This window comes from Mauremys mutica, chromosome 8, assembly GCF_020497125.1.
Source record: "Mauremys mutica isolate MM-2020 ecotype Southern chromosome 8, ASM2049712v1, whole genome shotgun sequence".
Lineage (NCBI taxonomy): Eukaryota > Metazoa > Chordata > Testudines > Geoemydidae > Mauremys > Mauremys mutica.
Window position 1 is genome coordinate 91,642,888 of NC_059079.1, and position 17,656 is coordinate 91,660,543.

Genomic DNA, 17,656 nt, shown 5'->3' on the forward strand with positions numbered 1-17,656 from the left:
TACTGTCAATATTCTGGTATAGCCTCATAACAACCCTCCCCACCTGCCTTAGCAGTTTTCCGTATTTTGTTATGTCAAGTTAACTTTTTAAAGGAGACAATTGAAGGAGCACAGTTGTCTTCACTCTAATATACCTGAAATTAGTGTGCCAGTTGTATCAACACTGTGTGCACCTCTGCCTGTTGTCTCTGCTTCACATGTAAGAAACCCAGTTTGGTCATCTGAAAGGCTTCAGTGTTCTGGACTATAAATGAAACAGACTTTCAGGCCATTACCGCCACTCTTTGCTCCATTTAGTGCTACATCTCAGGTTTTTCTTTCTGCAGTTGGTTATTCTCTCATTTTCTCTTTGAAAAACTTTCCCTAAAACTCCAGCAGTCTCTCACTATCGTTGGATGACAGAACTGCTCTTATAATTTTCCTTCCACTCTGGGCTCAAAGTCTGTGCAGACAGGTGGTAGTCTTTCAGTGATTTGAGAATGGCACTGGGAATCAGGAACTCCTTTGTTCTAATCTTAGTTCTGATATGGATTCCTTCTGTGGTTTTGAACAAATCACTTAAGGCCCAGTTGTGCAACCGCTGCTTGCATAAGTGAGAATTTGGGTGAATAGTCCCACTGAAGCCCGTGGGACTGTTCATCTGAGTAAGTCCTTGATATTATGAGTAAGGATTTTACAATCAGGTCTATCCCCCCCGCCTCAGTTTCCCATTTATGATTAAAAAGAAATGGGGAGATGATAATAGATGCTGGGAGGATTCTTTAGAAGAACACTTAGAATGTGCAAATGGTAAATAAATGCTGAATAGTATTGTTACTAAATAAAACTAAGCACTGCTAGACTTCAGAGATGAGCATCAAAACATTCATTTTCTTCCAGATATACAGTACTGGGTAACACTGATTGCATATTTGACCTTCTCTTGGAACTCTTCTCTCCCCATTACTCCTTCACTTAAGAAAAAGGAGGCTACAGAGTGCCCATAGGATTTTCTTCCCCAGCTTTCTGTGTCTAACAATGAGGGTGGCAAGAATATAGTTGGCATCAGTTCACATCGTCCCTTCACATCTTCAAAAGGGAGCTTGTTGGCTTTGTGTTCACTTGTACTACTTTCTCAAAATGAAACTGGCAGTTCTGCTGGCTAGTTAGATATAGATTAAATTCTCGGTGGTGACTGGCTTCCTTTGGATGCAGGTGAGAGGAGGAACCACAATAGAGCTGGATGCAGCTCCCTGAATCTGGGGCCTATTCTATCTTGGACCAGTCACCAGTGTACTTTAGAAAAGCCTCTCTATGCTACTACAAAATATGCCAGCTGGTGGGTCCCCAGTGGGTAATCTTTAGCTGGGAATTGCAAGAGTGTAGCATGCTCTGACCATGGTCCTTTCCATACCCCTCATTGTTCCATATATAGGGATTGGCATGGGAACTACGTATACAGTAGTCAGAACTCTTCTATAGCAAGAGAATCCTTAGCTAGGAAGATGTGTGTGCTTTCTGCATTTTTTTTTCCTGTGCCAGAGTGGCACATAGGGGCTAGATTACTGCTCAGAATCATGTCCTTGATGTCAGTTGTATAGTTGTATTGTGTAATCTATCCTGTTCTAGTCTCACTAATAGTAAACAAGTAGATCAGTTACATCTCCTACTGCTGACTGGACTAAGTTGAAGTACCAAAGGAAAACAAAAAACTCAGTGTAGCATTTGTTGTTAAAGGTGTGAATGAAACTCGCAAATAAATGGAAATATAGACTTTGGACTTGTCAAATGTTTGAGTGCTTAAGCTGCGATTTTAATGTTATGTAAATAATTTACATTCCTGCCTGAAAGGGAATTTTGTGAACAATAATGCCTGTAACTATATTTAAAATAAATCCCCAGCATCCTCCTTTGATTTTAATATGAATCTGTTCACACAAGTGCTGGAACAAAACAAATTGATTCACCCTTGTGCTGACAACTGCTTGTGCAACATTGATTTTCAGCAGCTAGTTCCTGTCTTAAACTGACTCTCAACCGAAAACAGCATCATTGAGAGTATCACCTGCACAGTTACTAAGTATTGTAAACTTTCTTGTTTTTTGAATGCAGGTGGAAGTTAAGCCATATGTCTTGGATGATCAGCTGTGTGATGAATGTCAGGGGGCCCGTTGTGGTGGAAAATTTGCTCCATTTTTCTGTGCTAATGTTACCTGTCTGCAGTATTACTGTGAATATTGCTGGGCTGCTATCCATTCACGCGCTGGCAGGGAATTCCACAAGCCCCTGGTGAAGGAGGGAGGAGATCGCCCAAGACATATTTCATTCCGCTGGAACTAAAAGATTACTGCAGTGCTCATATGCAGGCCTCAAAATAAGTGCACTCTTCTGTTATCCTGATCCCCTCTCCACCATCCCCTTTATTCAAGATAGCATGTCCTTTTGTAGTAGTCTGTAATTTAACAATAGTATAATGAAAGAATGACCTATAATATGGGTATTTTGTAGAATCTTGTCATTGAAAACTGTATTGGGAACTCCTTTTCGTATTGATAACATGTTGCATGTAAGTTACATCCTCTTGTCTTTGGTATCAAGAGGACATTTACTTCATGCAATGTTTTCATAGAGGAGTGAAAAAAAGTTAAGAAAAGAGAAATGAAATAGAGTATTTTGTTTTTTTAATTAAATTATTGTTAATAAAAAACATAAGAATACTTTTATTAAAATAACCATGCAACAATAACACTATCAGTCTGTTCTGACACTCCCCTCCTTCGCCCCGCCAAGGGAAGCCTGTTTTTTGCCTTTTCTTACAGTTAAATTTTACAGCAATGGAAGAAGCTAGCAACTGCCTAGAAAAGAGCATGTTTAAAGCAACAAAAATGCATGAGCAGGGTTGAAGCAGCATTATAACAATTATTTTTACTTATGTTAAGAGTTTTGAGGCTGAATTTTTAGCACAGGATATATCTCACCATGTTTCCGACTTCCAACCACATTCAAAGTACTAATCAAATAGGCAGATATTAGTATATTTTATCAAAACAATTACCTTTTAAAGGTTCCCAAATATAAAAGTTGGGTAAAATTACTACTGAGTGGAGTGGGGGGGAGGGTGCACTTATTACTTTTCATTAAAAAGAGAGAGAACTCAATTGTCTGGTTACTGCCCTAGAAATCCTACCAAAGCTAGAATAATAACAATTGGTAAACTGGCATTTCCTCTCCTGAAGGACAAATGTATAGATTTTATTTTTGATGGCTATATATAACTCTATATCCTAATATAATAACATTCATCAGGGGCCAGCCTTTGCTCTCCATTTTGACATGAAAAATAAGATACCTCAAGGATATCACTGATTTTATCTAAGTTCTGGTATTCCACTGTATCACAGACTAAAAATTGGCTGCTAATTGGTTTTACTCTTGGATGTAAAGTCAGTTTTAATATCCTCTAACTTAGCTAGCTATAAGGTAGAAAGCATAAATAGGACAAAGCTAAGTAGTCTCTAAGTCTGTTTTGCACTGTTTGCTGAACTAATAAGTGTGTAAATCTGTGCAAAGAGGCATATGCCTATCTTACTCTTCCTGTAGAGAGAATCCTAACTAAGAATCCTTTTCTTCAGAACTTAGCATGGGGAAATAAAGAATTACAGGTGTCTGAAGTGCCAACTTTGCTAAGTTAATGCATGCTTTATTATAAATAAACTCCAGCTTGAGAAGCATTAACACAATACATGATAACTGAATGCTTAGGGGTGAGGTGGGGGTTTTGTTTGAAATAGTCTCTTGATGCCCTGGAAGGGACATAGTTAAAAATCAAGTTTGGAAGTCTAATGCCCTGGTCAACTTTTAAAATGATTGTGTAGCAGTGTGCAAAACAAACCAATCTAACGGCAATCTTCTAAACTGTCTGACTGGCATAGTACCATCCTAGATTCTCTCAAACCAAAGATTTGCCTCAGCGCTGCAGGAAACATCTACTCTGTGAGCCCCCTAACCCTCAAGATTATCTTTATGAGAAGCAGTTTTTATTTTCAATACAGGCTTTAATGAACTATACCTTATTAAGTTCCAAAGGTCAAAATGGAGACATTTGCTGTCTACTAGTCAAGTAAAGAAAGGGAGCTGCTTTTAATGAAATCCCTGAAAATATTGACAACAGTAATGCAAATAGAGAGTGCTCTTGTGTAGATTGTCAGGGACTTTTTTTTCTCTGAAGTCCATAATTATAGTTGGAATGTTCCTTTTAATTTTTTTAAATGCTTGTTAGATGGCTTGGGGTGTGCTATTGTGCCGATCCTACCCAGTAAACAGGTGAGATGGGTTACCATTACAAGAAATAACACTGTTTGAGAACTAGCTTTGAATAATAATTTTCCCTTTGTACATGACCTGCTGAATTTCGGTACAGTGTTTTTGTAGCTAACTTATTTTGTCATGCACATAATGTATATTTGTTATGCACTACTTTTGTATATCTTGTTTTTCCAACAGTGAGCATTTTTAGGCACACTTTTCACTGACGGGATATCTCTTTATGCAATACCTCAATTTTTCATATTGCAAAGAGTAGCTTTTTGTACTTTTATTACTGAGAGATCTTCATATACTTCATTTTTTAATATAAATAATTTTAATAAATTTTATTTTCTTATATTCTGCTTTTTATACATTTCAGTGCTCTGCATACATTTTGAATTATGGATGTTGTGCACTGGCAATGCTATTTTAGAATCTGCAGAGAAAAGAAAGCATGTTGCTTAAACATCTTAGCCCAGCACCATGTATTTGGTGTACATATAATTTAAGAAATAGTATATGTAAAGTTGAGAACTAAAGAAGAAAAAAAGCATGAAAGTGACAAATGACAGTCTTTAGACCCTCAAAAATTAAATGCATAAATGTAGTGTAGAAATTTAAAAGTAAAGTAACATCAAAATTGTCTACCGCTTCTTACTAAGTTTTTAAAAATTATACACAAATGCAGATGTTTTTGGTGAATGTTTAGCCATTTTTAATATTAATAACAAATTGATGTTAGGTGTTTGATGCAGAAAGGTGTCTGCTCTTTTAAATTATATTTAAAGAAATAAAAGCAAGCCTGCTATGTGGCAGGCATGTAATGTTAGTATGCATGACTAATGTAAGAAATTGTTATTCTACTAATATTCACTTGTGATTGTGTGACAAGCGTGTTTACAGATTATTTGGTTACACTTCAATTTACAGGGCATAAACAATTACATATATTACTCTGTACTTAGATAGTGATTACATGTCCTTCCGATTACATGGGATTTGTAGCTGGAGTTACCATGTCACTCCAAACATAATTAATATGCAATTAGTTTACAAATCTTAGGGTATCACTTCAGTTTGCAGAAGGGTTAAGCCTGTAGTTCTATCACGCTAGCATGGCACTGGCCATGTATTTACAATGTAGTTACAGAGTAATTACATGGTTATTTTTGCAGTGTAAAATAAAGTGTTTCTGATTACTTTATATGTAAAGGACCCCTACTGCCCCATGCTTATTGGTATAGTATATACTTCTCCATACACAGACCTCTGCAGAATGCAAATTTAAAACTTGCAGTGAATGAATCTAGCGTTTTATAAGGATGCTGTTGGAAAGACTTGATAATTCACCCCTTTTGTTTTTGAAGAGTTAAAACCTTCTGTTAAAAGGTGATTTAAAACTTGAATGTGATGAATTGTGGCAAGTTAACTTCAAGTTATGTGCAATACTTATTTCAGACTTCTGGAAGATCTTTGCAGTGTAATTCTTTGTTTTTAATTGCAGACATTTAAAAATGTCATTTTCTACTGTTCTAGTAAATTCTCTTTCTTGCTGGTGTTTCTAAAGAAAAGAATCAGAAATCAATCTTTCTACTAATGTAAATTTGAGATTATTTTTAAAAAAAGGAATAAAAGAGGTTTGGTCATTTGCTTTATTTTATTATCTTATTTTAAAGCTACTGTGATTGATAGCATTGTAAGAATTGGGACAATATTGTATTCAACTGTTTTATTTTTTATATTTTTAAATTTTAAAGTATAATTAGTTTTTATAATTTTCATCAGATTTTTTGTTATATTTTTTGGACGTGAAACTTTTAGCAAGTGGGTGTCTAGTTTTTACTAATCCCTAATATGTTTTTCCCCCAATGTATTGCTCATATTATCAGAAGGAAAAGTTATTTAAGTATGTCAGTTAATTGTACTACTTGGCTGAATTTCCATATAGTTTTTACTGTGTATGGGGAGGTTGTAGTATTTATTATAGCATTTTAAATAAGGGTAATTCATTTTTTATTAAAGTAATTTTCACATTTAAGTTCATATTTTTGTATGTTCTATTCTAAGTTATATAACACAAGTTACTTTTTTTTAAAAGAGTTCATTTGTTGAAGTGCTAGTGGAAAATTAATGTTATTAAATAGTTTGCAAATGACTATTTATACCAGTATGCATATAATTTTTAAATATTTGTAATGTGAGATGTTGAATGAATAAAACTTTTAATTCAAATTTCTTTTTAACCTTTTTATTTTAAAACACTAAAAACAGCAGCCATTTGTGGAAACACTGTTTTACTGTTTGGCTGGTTGAAGTCGGGTAGGGCCTGGAATGTGATTTTGATGGAGTGTACAGACATGTCTGTGTATACAATGTGCTACATCCTTAGGGCCAAATCCTGCAGTCCATACTCGAGTCAAAACTTCTGTGGACTTAGAGCTTGATGCTATAAGGGGGTAAAAACTGCTGGTGCCCTCAATGAAATCAGCATGAGTAGAGGCTGCTCAACACTACAGAATCAAGCCCATAACTTGGGAGCATTGCCTGAGGAGAACTGCAGGTGTTAGCCATTTTGGATCAGGTTATCCTCTAACTGTGCTGTGAGAACAGTCTTGAGAGCTGAATAGTGGTTATATTTTGTGAATCTGATGCTTGTGGAAGTGTGAGATCACTGGCTGGAATTTCATGTGACTTTGCAGTGACCCTCAAGCAGACTCAGCACCTCAGTGTCTCTTTTTATTTGTGCAGTCTTCAGCATGTCAACCAGGCCAAAGAGTAGTAGCCAAATGTTCAATCTCCTGCTTCCACTTGCTGCCCTTCTGCTAGTAATTAACAGGGACAGGGACAAAGACAAGCCCAGGACAAAGCAGAAATAATGGAATGTTTGCTGAAAATTAAACCTAACTGGGCAGGCAACACATCTAATGAGGAGAACAGCCCTGAGCCATTGGCAATGCAGAGCCTCAGAAGTGACTGTGCGGACCATGTCAAAAAGGCTTGGCCAAATCTGGGCTAGAGCCAATCTTGGAATGGACAGACAATGGCCCTTGTAGATTCACCTCAACCCCTAACACGCTTTGAAGCTCCTTGAGGGGAAAAAGACTAAAGCTTTTTATAAAAAGCATTAGACACTGCGGCGATCGATCCACCGGGGTCAGTTTAGCAGGTCTAGTGAAGACCCGCTAAATTGACCACAGTTCGCTCTCCCACTGACTCCTGTACTCCACCAGAATGAGAAGAGTAAGGGGAGTCAACAGGAGAGCATCTCCCATCGACATAGTTTAGTGTGGACCCCGCGGTAAGGAGATCTAAGCTATATCGACTTGAGTTATGCCACTAAGGTAACTCAAATTGCGTAGCTTAGATCGACTTTCCCCCCATAGTGTAGACCTGCCCTAAAATTTAGACATGTAGGGCTGTAGCTTCTATTATCTTTGTCTCACAAGGAACATTCTGAAGGAGCCTCACAAGGGATTTTAATTGGCACCACTTCAGCACCCTGGATCCCCCAAATAGCTTAAGCATTCTTACTGTGCTAAGAATATCCAAACTTTAGAGAATTTGAATTGGCCAGTAAGGAAGTTGCTTTCCACCTGGTGGAACCATGCATTGGAATGTGTGCATGCCTCCCAAGAAAATACAGAAACTCCCCAAAATAAGAGACTATTTTGCCAGCAAAAGAATCAAATCCATGCCTTTTGTGATAGCTCTGTTCCCCACAATCCTACTCACTGCATGTAAATGAGCTGCTCATCTGAGCAATTAATTTCCTATACCATGATTTAGGTACATAGGTTTCAATTTAAGAGGCTCTGTCCTGCCAAGTGCTGAGCATCTCGTATGAGGTACTGGGCAACTTTAATTTCCATTGGCAGCTGAGGCTGCTCAAAACCCTGCAGGATTGAGGTCCACTCACATTGGCTTGAGAAGATGTGTACATAGGGAAAAGTTAATACTTTTAAGCAATGTACTGTTTAAGCAAAGTTTTCATTAATAGACTTAATACTGAGAGACCCTCAACTAACTGGCTTGTCACCCATCCCCTCAAAACAGATATTTTAAAGACAACAGTCAGCCGTCCAATTGGGTCATAAGCACAAATTTACAGAAAAATTTGAATGTCTCCTTAGTAATGAATTCCTCATTACAGCATTTCGTGCCAGCCAAATAGTCCCAGACAACATCAACCATGCTATGGCATGTGACTTGGCTCTTTACATAAGTATTAATTATAGCTCCTTTCCCTCTGTTACTGTTTTGTTATGGACTAGAGGTGGTTTGACTTACCAAAAAAAAAAATTTTTTTTAGCACACCAGCCTAACACCCACTTTCAAAAGAAAATAATCTTTTAGAAAGTGTGTGTGTTGCGGGGGAGGGAGGAGGAGAATGCTTTATCTGCAAGTGATTTAAAAAAAAATGTATAATGAACTTAAAGGAAGCTTAGTCCCTGAATGTGGACTTCTGTTCTCTTCTGATGCTGTATCAGTAGTCTTCCTTCCCAAACAGCATCTGTTTCATAGGAATTCATATGGCAAAGCCAGATGCAAAAAGTTATTGACTAGAATGGAAACACTGAACTAAACTGACTGGGGGGGCGGATATTTTAGTTGTGATGTTAAACTTTTGTCTTTAGTTCCTTCCATTTGAGCATCTTAAATTACTTTATAAACTTGCTGAACTAAACCTCATAGCACTCAGATGTGGTACATAAGCACTATTACCTCTATTATAAGGAAGCTGGCACAATGAGTTGAAGTGATTGCCAAAAGATCATGCACGTTGCAAAATGAAAGTTGTCGCTTTTGCTATCTGTTGCTGAAGTTGACTTGCTCAGAAGCAGCTTTCTAGGGAAGCAGATATATCAAGGTCCTTTTGAAACTGATTATCTCCTGAAACAATTGAAATATCATGGGCAGGCATTAGAAGGTGGAGATGCACATGATAGGTAGAACTCCAACACCACCTGAGCACATAAATCTTTGGAAAGTATTTTCCTTCACACAGACTGTTCATTGAACACAACAGTAAATCACATTTTTCTCTGGGATACCACATTCACTGACTGAACTGATATTTTTCCACATCAGTTGAGAGAGATTCATTTTGGAGGGGAAGACAAACCTATAGTGTAGATTTTCATCAAATGGTATACTTTTAAAAAGACTTTTTGCTGCCAGACTAATTGCTCAGAAGAAACTATTAAGCAAATGTCTGTCATGATTCTTCAGCTGCTATTTATCCAGTGCTATGAAAGCCTGCTCAGACCACAGTCCAAAAAGCACACTGCTTCCCTACTGGAAATCAAAGATAAATAGCACCAGAAAGGACAGATGAGGGAAAAACACTGACATCTCTTCCAAGGTGTAAAATAAGCTGATTGATATATAAGCAGCCTCCAGGGTGAGACTATACATGCAGCTGTCTTCAGTTGTAGAAATTTAATTTGGAAAAAAGACTGAATTGATTATTTAAATAGATTACATCCTAAATCCCCATTTAGAGATGGTTCTGGAGAGAATCTAACTGAAACTAACCACTCTAATGCTGTCAAATATCACTTGCTTTCAAGGCAAATTGTAGCTTATGTACTTACTTTTGTTTGGAATGGGAAGTCCTCTGAATTCTAAGTATTTTATTTATTTATTTTTAAATCCATCACTGAGAAGATTGAGGAAACCCCAATACCCATCATGGCTATGGAATTGATGACAATTTTGTGCTCCCCTGCTGGCTTTATGGTAGTATTCTACTAAGATGCAGGCCTAAATTTATGATATTGGTTCAAATATGTTAACATAAGACGGTAAACTTCCAGTGGGCCACTTTAGCTGTCTCTGCAAAACATGGGTTGATTTTTCTTTTTTAAAGTAATTTTAGTGGTTGTGAAAGATACTGGCTTGATAATCTGTGAGACTGAAGTCCTCTGGCCACAGAGCAGATCCAGAATAACACAGCTAGTGGGTGTATAATCAACATGTCTAAGGGCTGCCCTGCCTTTGTGATATATACCCCATTATGCAGGTGAAATAATTAAAGCTCTGGTTTAAAAGCTCCCCTATTCAGGACCGTACTTCATTTTAAGCATGTGCTTAAGTGCTGTCCTGTCGATGAATAGGTGCATATGCTTTTAAGTGCTTTCTTGGACTGGGGCCTAAAAATGTCCTTTTATTGGATTTATATTTGAAACTCAAATTTTAGTTTTGCAGTGCTCACTGTATATCTTGCACTTCTAGGAATATTCATAGTATAAGCAGCATAGAATTGCCCCCAGCTTTGCTTCAGCAGGACCAGCTGTTCACAGGCAGATGCTGCTCTGTACACATTGGCGGAATCAACTCAGTTCTCCAATCAGTAACAAGAAAATTTGCTCAAAGGTCGGTTTTTCAAGGCGGTGTCTTTTTGACTAGATGTTGATGGCAGAACAAAGCGGCGATTGCTATAATTTTCTTTGCAGAGCTAGCTCCCGAGACAGATGCTCCGCTCTGTTCTCTTTTGGCATCATCCTTATGTCATCTGAGAAATATGTGACTGTAAGAATTTGAAACAGTACTGGGAAGACCTTTCATGGTTAAACAAGGTGTATGTGGGGCTAAGGAACAAGTGTACTCACTGATATTTATTACTGTTATCAAATGAAATCATCTCATATATCCATCAGATGTATTGATGGCACAGGTTTCTATACAACATTAGCCAGCAGCCAAGTTTGGGGCTGTGATCATATCAGATCTCACAAGCTAAGATAACTCAGACTTTTGGTACTTGAACAGAAGGCCCTGGAAAACCCAGTATACTGCCAAATATAGAGCTGGTGATTTAGTGATTCACATTCTGAAACTATACCCAAGCACTGCTCCCAGGATAGTGTTAAGAATAGCAGTGCAGTGTTGTGCCTCTTGTCAAAATTAATTTGACCACTTGTGAGGTCACTGAAGATCTCATCACATTTTTTCCAAGACAAACAGTAATAAATCTTAGCACTCCAGCCCCCACAGATGTAAATAGAGGGAAAGCATCATTATCCTCACTTTGGAAATTTGGAAACTAAAGCAGAGAGAGGTTAAATACCAGTAATTTATCCAAGGTGTGTCAAACTCTATGATAAAATTGGGAACAGAACTGTAGTCCTGACTCTGTCTTCTGCTTTAACTAATGGACCACAGCTACTTCCCTAAAATGTTAACCGTGGTGCCCTAGATCAGTATCTCTCAAGGACTGGGCCATGGACCCTGAGAGCTCCCTGACAATTTAGGAAGGCAGCAAGCTGGTTCCTAGTGTCAAAAAAGTTCAGAAACACTGCCTTAGATATATTCAGTTTTGGTGATCATTTTGTCTATCTAAATTCCCCTGCTGTTTCACTTGACTTCGGTATTCTTCCCTTATTATATTACTGATAAGGCAGGCTTGGCAGAATTTGATTTTTTTTTAAAATAATATCTATGTTCATTTTTAAGCATTTTACCAATTTTTATTTAAATTTCCACAGTTGTGAAAAATTTATGGAGGTCTGGACAGTTATTTAATTACAGTAGATATTGCGATTCAAAAACTTCAAGTTTTATAACCATTAAAACACAAACTGTCAAAATCATGACAAAATATACCAAGTAAATAAATAGCCTTAAATCAAACCAAGTTTTCAAGCAGCATTTTTCTTTGCCTATCTGTATGTTTAGATTAGCGATGGAAATATTTTTTGTCAGTTTGTGTGTGTTTGGTGAAATCGACATTTACCAATAATCTAATCCCTCTAAGCCTACCCATAAACTTCTAAACCAGAGGTGTTAAACTTCTTGTGAGGTGAGGGCTGAATTCCAGTTTTGGTTATAGTCCATGGGCCCATTTATTTAATAGGAGATTTGCAGAAAGATCCAGGGGAGGTTCAGGCTTTTATGTACTAAATAAATGTTTATTATTTGTTCAGTACCTTTGTCATGTTCAGCATCACTTAGTGGGAGAATATACCCTTACCTCCCTTTGGCCAACTGCTAGTTCTGCCCTTTGTTTCTCTTCTTTCTCTGTTGTTTCCTCTCTTTCTTTTCTATTGTTGTCTTTCTTTTATACTCATTGCTTTTCCTTTCTCACAGCAACTCCTAATTCCTGCCCCTTTCACAGTCGCCCTTTCCCCTGTTCCATGAATAGAACTGAAAGAGGCAAGGCTGAGCATCAGTGTCTTTATTAGGCTGAAGGCCTTGTCTACACACCCATTTTGTAGCAGTGCAGCTATTTTGGTTAGGGGAGTGATTTTTTTTTAACCAGTATAGTTATACCAGTAGCCACCCTAGTGTGGATGCAGTTATATTGGTACAAAGGTGCCTCATACTGGAATAGATCATTCCCCTTCCCGTATGGCAATGCTATACCAGTATAAAACGTAACTCCACCTACACTAGGAGTTTGTACTGCTTTAGCTGGTATAGTTAAAATAGTACAACTTTTGCATGTAGAAAAGATATTAGTTCATGCTGTAACAAGATAAACCAGAAAAGAGAGGGGGGTGCGCATGCGCATGCGTGGGTGTGTTCTCACCTCTCAGAACTACTGTATTAGACTGGCAACACTGCACTGGTTTACACTTGGTTCCAATATGGAAGGCTTTCTTCACAACCATTTGTGCTAGAAATTTACTTCAAAAAAATTAAAGCTGAGATTCTCCAGAATCTGTGTATAACATAATTATTATTTGTATTACTGAAGTGCCTAGGAGCTCTAGTAATGGACTAGGACCCCATCATATTAGGGTCCATGTAAACATGGAGTCCCTGCCCCCAACGATTTTACAATCTAAATCTAAGACAAGAGATAGCAGATGGATAGAGAGAATAGGGGAGTACAGGGGAACAAATGAGACAATATTGCCTAGGGAGTAAAATCTCCCATCATTGGAGATTTTTAAGAGCAGGTTAGACCAACACCCGTCAGGGATGGTCTAGATTGGGGTTCTCAAACTTCATTGGACTGTGACTCCCTTCAGACAATAAAAATTATTACACAACCCCAGGAGCGAAGCCTGAGCCAGCCTGAGCCCCTGGTGGAGGGGGCCAAAGCTGAAGCCCATGGGCATCAGCCACAGGCAGGGTCCCTGAGTCCTGATGTCCAGGGCTGAAGCTCTCAGGCTTTGGTCCCAAGACAGAGCAAGTCTAAGCCAGTCCTGGTGACCTTATTAAAATGAGGTCCCAACCCACTGTTTGAGAACCGCTGGTCTAGATAATACTTAGTCTTGCCGTGAGGGAAGGGGACTGGACTAAATGGTCTCTCGAGGTTCCTTCCAGTCCTATGATTCTATTCAGATATAAATTTCCTGTGTTGTATGGGTTGATAAAACACTTTCTTACATTTGTTCCTATAGAAATAATTATTAGACCAACACCACTGACCAAGTCAAAACTAGTGTGGCTATTGCTATTCCCTCTATGGAATATATGTAAGTGGCGGCAAACCTAAGCCTCAGACCCTAAACAGAGCTGCATCACTGGTGCTTATAATCAGCGCTCTGCTCTGCTGCATGCAGCCTCCAACTAAAAGAGGATGAAAGAGCTCACCAGAGCAAATGTCTCCCAGCTGGATGCAGCCATCATACTACATGGAGTCCATCATGGCTGCAGTTTGCATGCATGTGTTAAACAACTCTCCACACCGCTATGACTCCTGCAGAAGAAAGATCCTGTAATCTCAGCTGTGGGCTTTCCCCACAAACACTGTCAAATGGTAAATAATTAGATGGAAATTACTTCACTGAAATTTTCTGGCTGAGAAATAGTGATCACAAAACATGGGGAGTTTGCACTGCTCCTATATACATTAGCAAAAAGGTTAGTGAAAACCTATGCTGTACTAGAAACTTAGGACGGAAAAACAATGGTTAATAACTAAACTAACACAGCCCCTTGTGAAGGAGGAAATCTGAATATCTAAAAACAGGTTAGTTTTCCCACTTCTCCCATTTTGCACCTGCAAAACTGTCAAGACTTTATATGGCATCAGTTTTGCCTGGAAAAAACAGCAGATGCAAAATGGGGTGCTGGATAGAGGTTTCTATCAAAATCAAGTTTGCTTCCGGCAACATGTTGGTGAGAAGGATGGATAGAACTTGTCACATGAAGGATATGCATTGGAATCAGCGAAGATGAAAGAGCAGCATAAAGTACAGATGCTGACCATACCATCCATTTGGCAAGCCTCTTATAACTGTCATCCACAGAGCTATTGAAGGGACCATAGGAGGGATGTTGAGTGCTAGCTGGCAAACTGAACTCATAGGCAAAAATATGCATCATCAAGTTTTCATGTTAAGTGTAAAACAGTTCTATAATCAAAATGGGTGCTACTAATGTTTATCAGTTGGGAGAAATGCCTGCTTACATGGCTTGGGACCCTTGTATATCAGAACCCTTCCTTATACTCTCTCACCAGACAGTCCTAGATTTGCACTCTGAGATCGGAGCATTCTTAATGGAACAGCCCTCAAATCTTGGAATTGACAGAACTCAAGTTTGTTAACTCATCAGGAACTTTACTAACCCTACCTGTCTGTTTGTTTGATGTGATGGGGAGGTTGTTTTTTTAAATTCATTGATAGTAGTTCAGCTGATAATTGTACAAGCACATGATCTCATTTTTATTGTATGTGTATCTGGAGGCCATAACAACTGCAATTATCATGGGAAAATAAATATTATTTTGGGCAAAATAGGCTGTTTCCACAGGTTGTTTCCTCTTTTTCATGCACACGTACACACACGCACAAAATGCCCTTTATCTACAATGTATAAAATAGCAGAAAATCCTGGATACCTTGGGGAAGGATTTATTGTCTTTAATTATTTCATCCTCTGGTTCCCACAGCAACGCTGATTTAATTTAAATGGTGTCTTTTACATAGGTAAGGCTGCCATCTTGTGGAATATTTCTGACCCACACTTTCCTTTCAACTGTACAGTTTATTTTGACAGTCCAGGTACTATTAAAATGGCCTTTAAAACTTAGGAATCATAGGTCTCATCCAAAATCCACTGAAGTCAATGTAATGACCTTTAGCTTCACTGGACCATGGATCAGGCTGCAAGAAAAACCAATACATTTTCAGCATATTTTACATTATAAGTCTCATGTCACATTAAAAATACTATGGGAAGAGTTTACCCAATATTGTTCAGTTTAACTTGTAATTTTTTTGTTCTTGTGACCAATTAAATGCCTCAACTCTCTAAGAAATAATATTCATTGGTATTTTCAAAATGCTTACATGACTAAGCAAAAGTCAATGGGATTGTGCTTTTATGTGCTGTTGAAAATCCCATCTGTTCTGGAAAAGTCTGATAAGTGGCAAAACCCACAACTGCATATTAGAACATTTTCAAATGTAACAGATTCAGAATTGAATGGGAATCTTCTCAGTACTGCATCATGCAACCTTTTGACCGTGGTTGCACTGGGAATACCACACTTTAAAACAAATTTGGGCAGAAACCTACACACAGGTTAAATCTGTATTTCCACTTGTAGCTTGGGCAAATGAAAACTGCACTAATTAACAATCACAGCAGGCTAGGGTCAAGTTTATTGGATTATACGGGTGAATTTTAACATTCTATAAATGCGTCCACAGCAAAAAAGATGTCAGTTGATACCATTATAAATCAAAATATATACATAAAATAAATCAGTATGTCTACAGGTGGTGGTAACATAAGAACCAGACTCGAGGTGGTGATAAACTTTGAACAAAGCCTTAAATAACATGAATCAGATTCAACCTCGCAGAATCTGATTCTATCAGGGTGAGCAATATTTTGACAAGCGAGTAAACTATGACTAGCTTTTCCATCAACAGCAGCATCATGGCAAAGGTGGGTGTGTGGATTTTGTTGCTGCTCTGTCAAGTTTTCATGGCAGTTTTGCAATACCGCTTGTACTGAATTCCTCCCTTAGTCACCGTGATTCAACTGTGACCTGTTATTACATGCTAACACACTTGTTACCCACGTACAGTTAAGAAAATGGTTTATTATCTGGCGAATCTGCAAGCCATAGCACAGAACTTAGAATTGAGTCCTGTATGCAACTGCTAAGCTGATTGTCCAGTCCCCCCAGTAGCACAATACAGACTCCAGGCCACAGGGCTGAGACCTGGCTCAGCGCAGGAAGCAGCTGCAGACCCCGCCCAGGTAAGGGCACAGTATAGCTACCCTGCCTCTCCCCACCCATCTGAATGGGCTTTCTCCAGGCCATCCCTCAATTTGTAACGGACTCCCCAGAATTCCAGCTTCCCCCTCTGAAGGGACACTGCCACTCCCAGTGGTCTCCCCCCCCCCTTCCCAATGGGTTCTTCTAAACGAGTCACTCCCAAATCCAGCGGCCTAACCACCCCCCCGACCAATCCCATCGGTCTCTCACTTCCAATCCTAGTGGGCTCGCCCAAACAGCTCTCCCGCCCAAACCCAGTGGGCTCTTCCAAGCGGGTCACTCTCCCCCAATGGTCTGTCGCTCGCTCTTCTCGGTTGGTCTGGCCTAGAGCTGTCCCCCGAGCCGCGTGTTAGAAGAGCGGGCGCGCCCGCCTCAGTGTCCCTCGAGGATGAAGCCCCGTTCTGGCCGGGAGCGCATGCGAATAGTTTACGTGAACAGCTTCGGCACCCACCGCTGCGGCTCCGTGATCCAATATGGCGGCGGCCATAGGCGCCGTGAGGAGAAGGCCGCCGCTTCCGGTGTCGTAGACAGAGATCTGTCCTCTACTTCCGCTTTGAGCCGGAGACGGGGGGCGCTGAGGGGCGAGGCGGGTGCCGTTCCCAGGGAAGGTCGCGGAAGCCCCCGGTTCCCAATCCCGCCGGGCACCGGTCCGGGGGGAGCTGCGTCGTGTGCTGCCGCCCAGGGCCCGAGCCAGGGTGGCCAGGCAGGGGGAGCCCCCAGTCTCCGGGAGGGCGGGCCGGGGCTGCGGTGCACACAGAGCAGAGCCGGCGGCCCCGCCCTCGCGCCCCGCGCCAGCCAGCGTTACGGTACGCGCCACCCTGGAGACGGGACGGGCGGAGCGCAGCGCAAGTGCCCAGGCGGCGCTGCGCCGCGTGCCCGTGGCTTGGCCTCTCGAGTTACGTGGCGATGAGGGTCAGCGCCTCTGGCTCTTTGGCTGGGTCGGGAGGCGCCAGTGTCCCCCACCCCGTTGTGTGGCTAGTAACTGCCCGGGTCTTCCACACGCACTGAGGGATCCTCCCCCTGCGCCAGGAGCAACAAAACTTGGCGCTGGGGGTGTGGGAGTTAGGGTGACCAGATCTCCTGATTTTATAGGGCCAGTCTTGATTTTTTGGGTCTTTTTCTTATGTAGGCTCCTATTCCCCACCCCCGTCCCGACTTTTCACACTTGCAGTCTGGTCACCT

General features: G+C 40.0%; 1 protein-coding gene across 3 annotated transcripts in view; it reads left to right on the forward strand.

Annotated features, from left to right (window-relative positions):
- The window catches only part of CPEB4 (cytoplasmic polyadenylation element binding protein 4), a 94,565-nt gene that overhangs the window by 59,169 nt on the left and 17,740 nt on the right, over positions 1 to 17,656 (forward strand). The window contains exon 8 of one of the 3 annotated variants that reach the window (XM_045028540.1): positions 2,092 to 6,510. The exons of the other annotated variants lie outside the window; for them this stretch is intronic. Coding sequence (XP_044884475.1) covers positions 2,092 to 2,319 — 228 coding nt within the window. The 3' untranslated portion in view covers positions 2,320 to 6,510. Of the gene's footprint in view, positions 1 to 2,091; positions 6,511 to 17,656 lie in introns of those variants that run through there. 3 annotated transcript variants of the gene reach the window in all.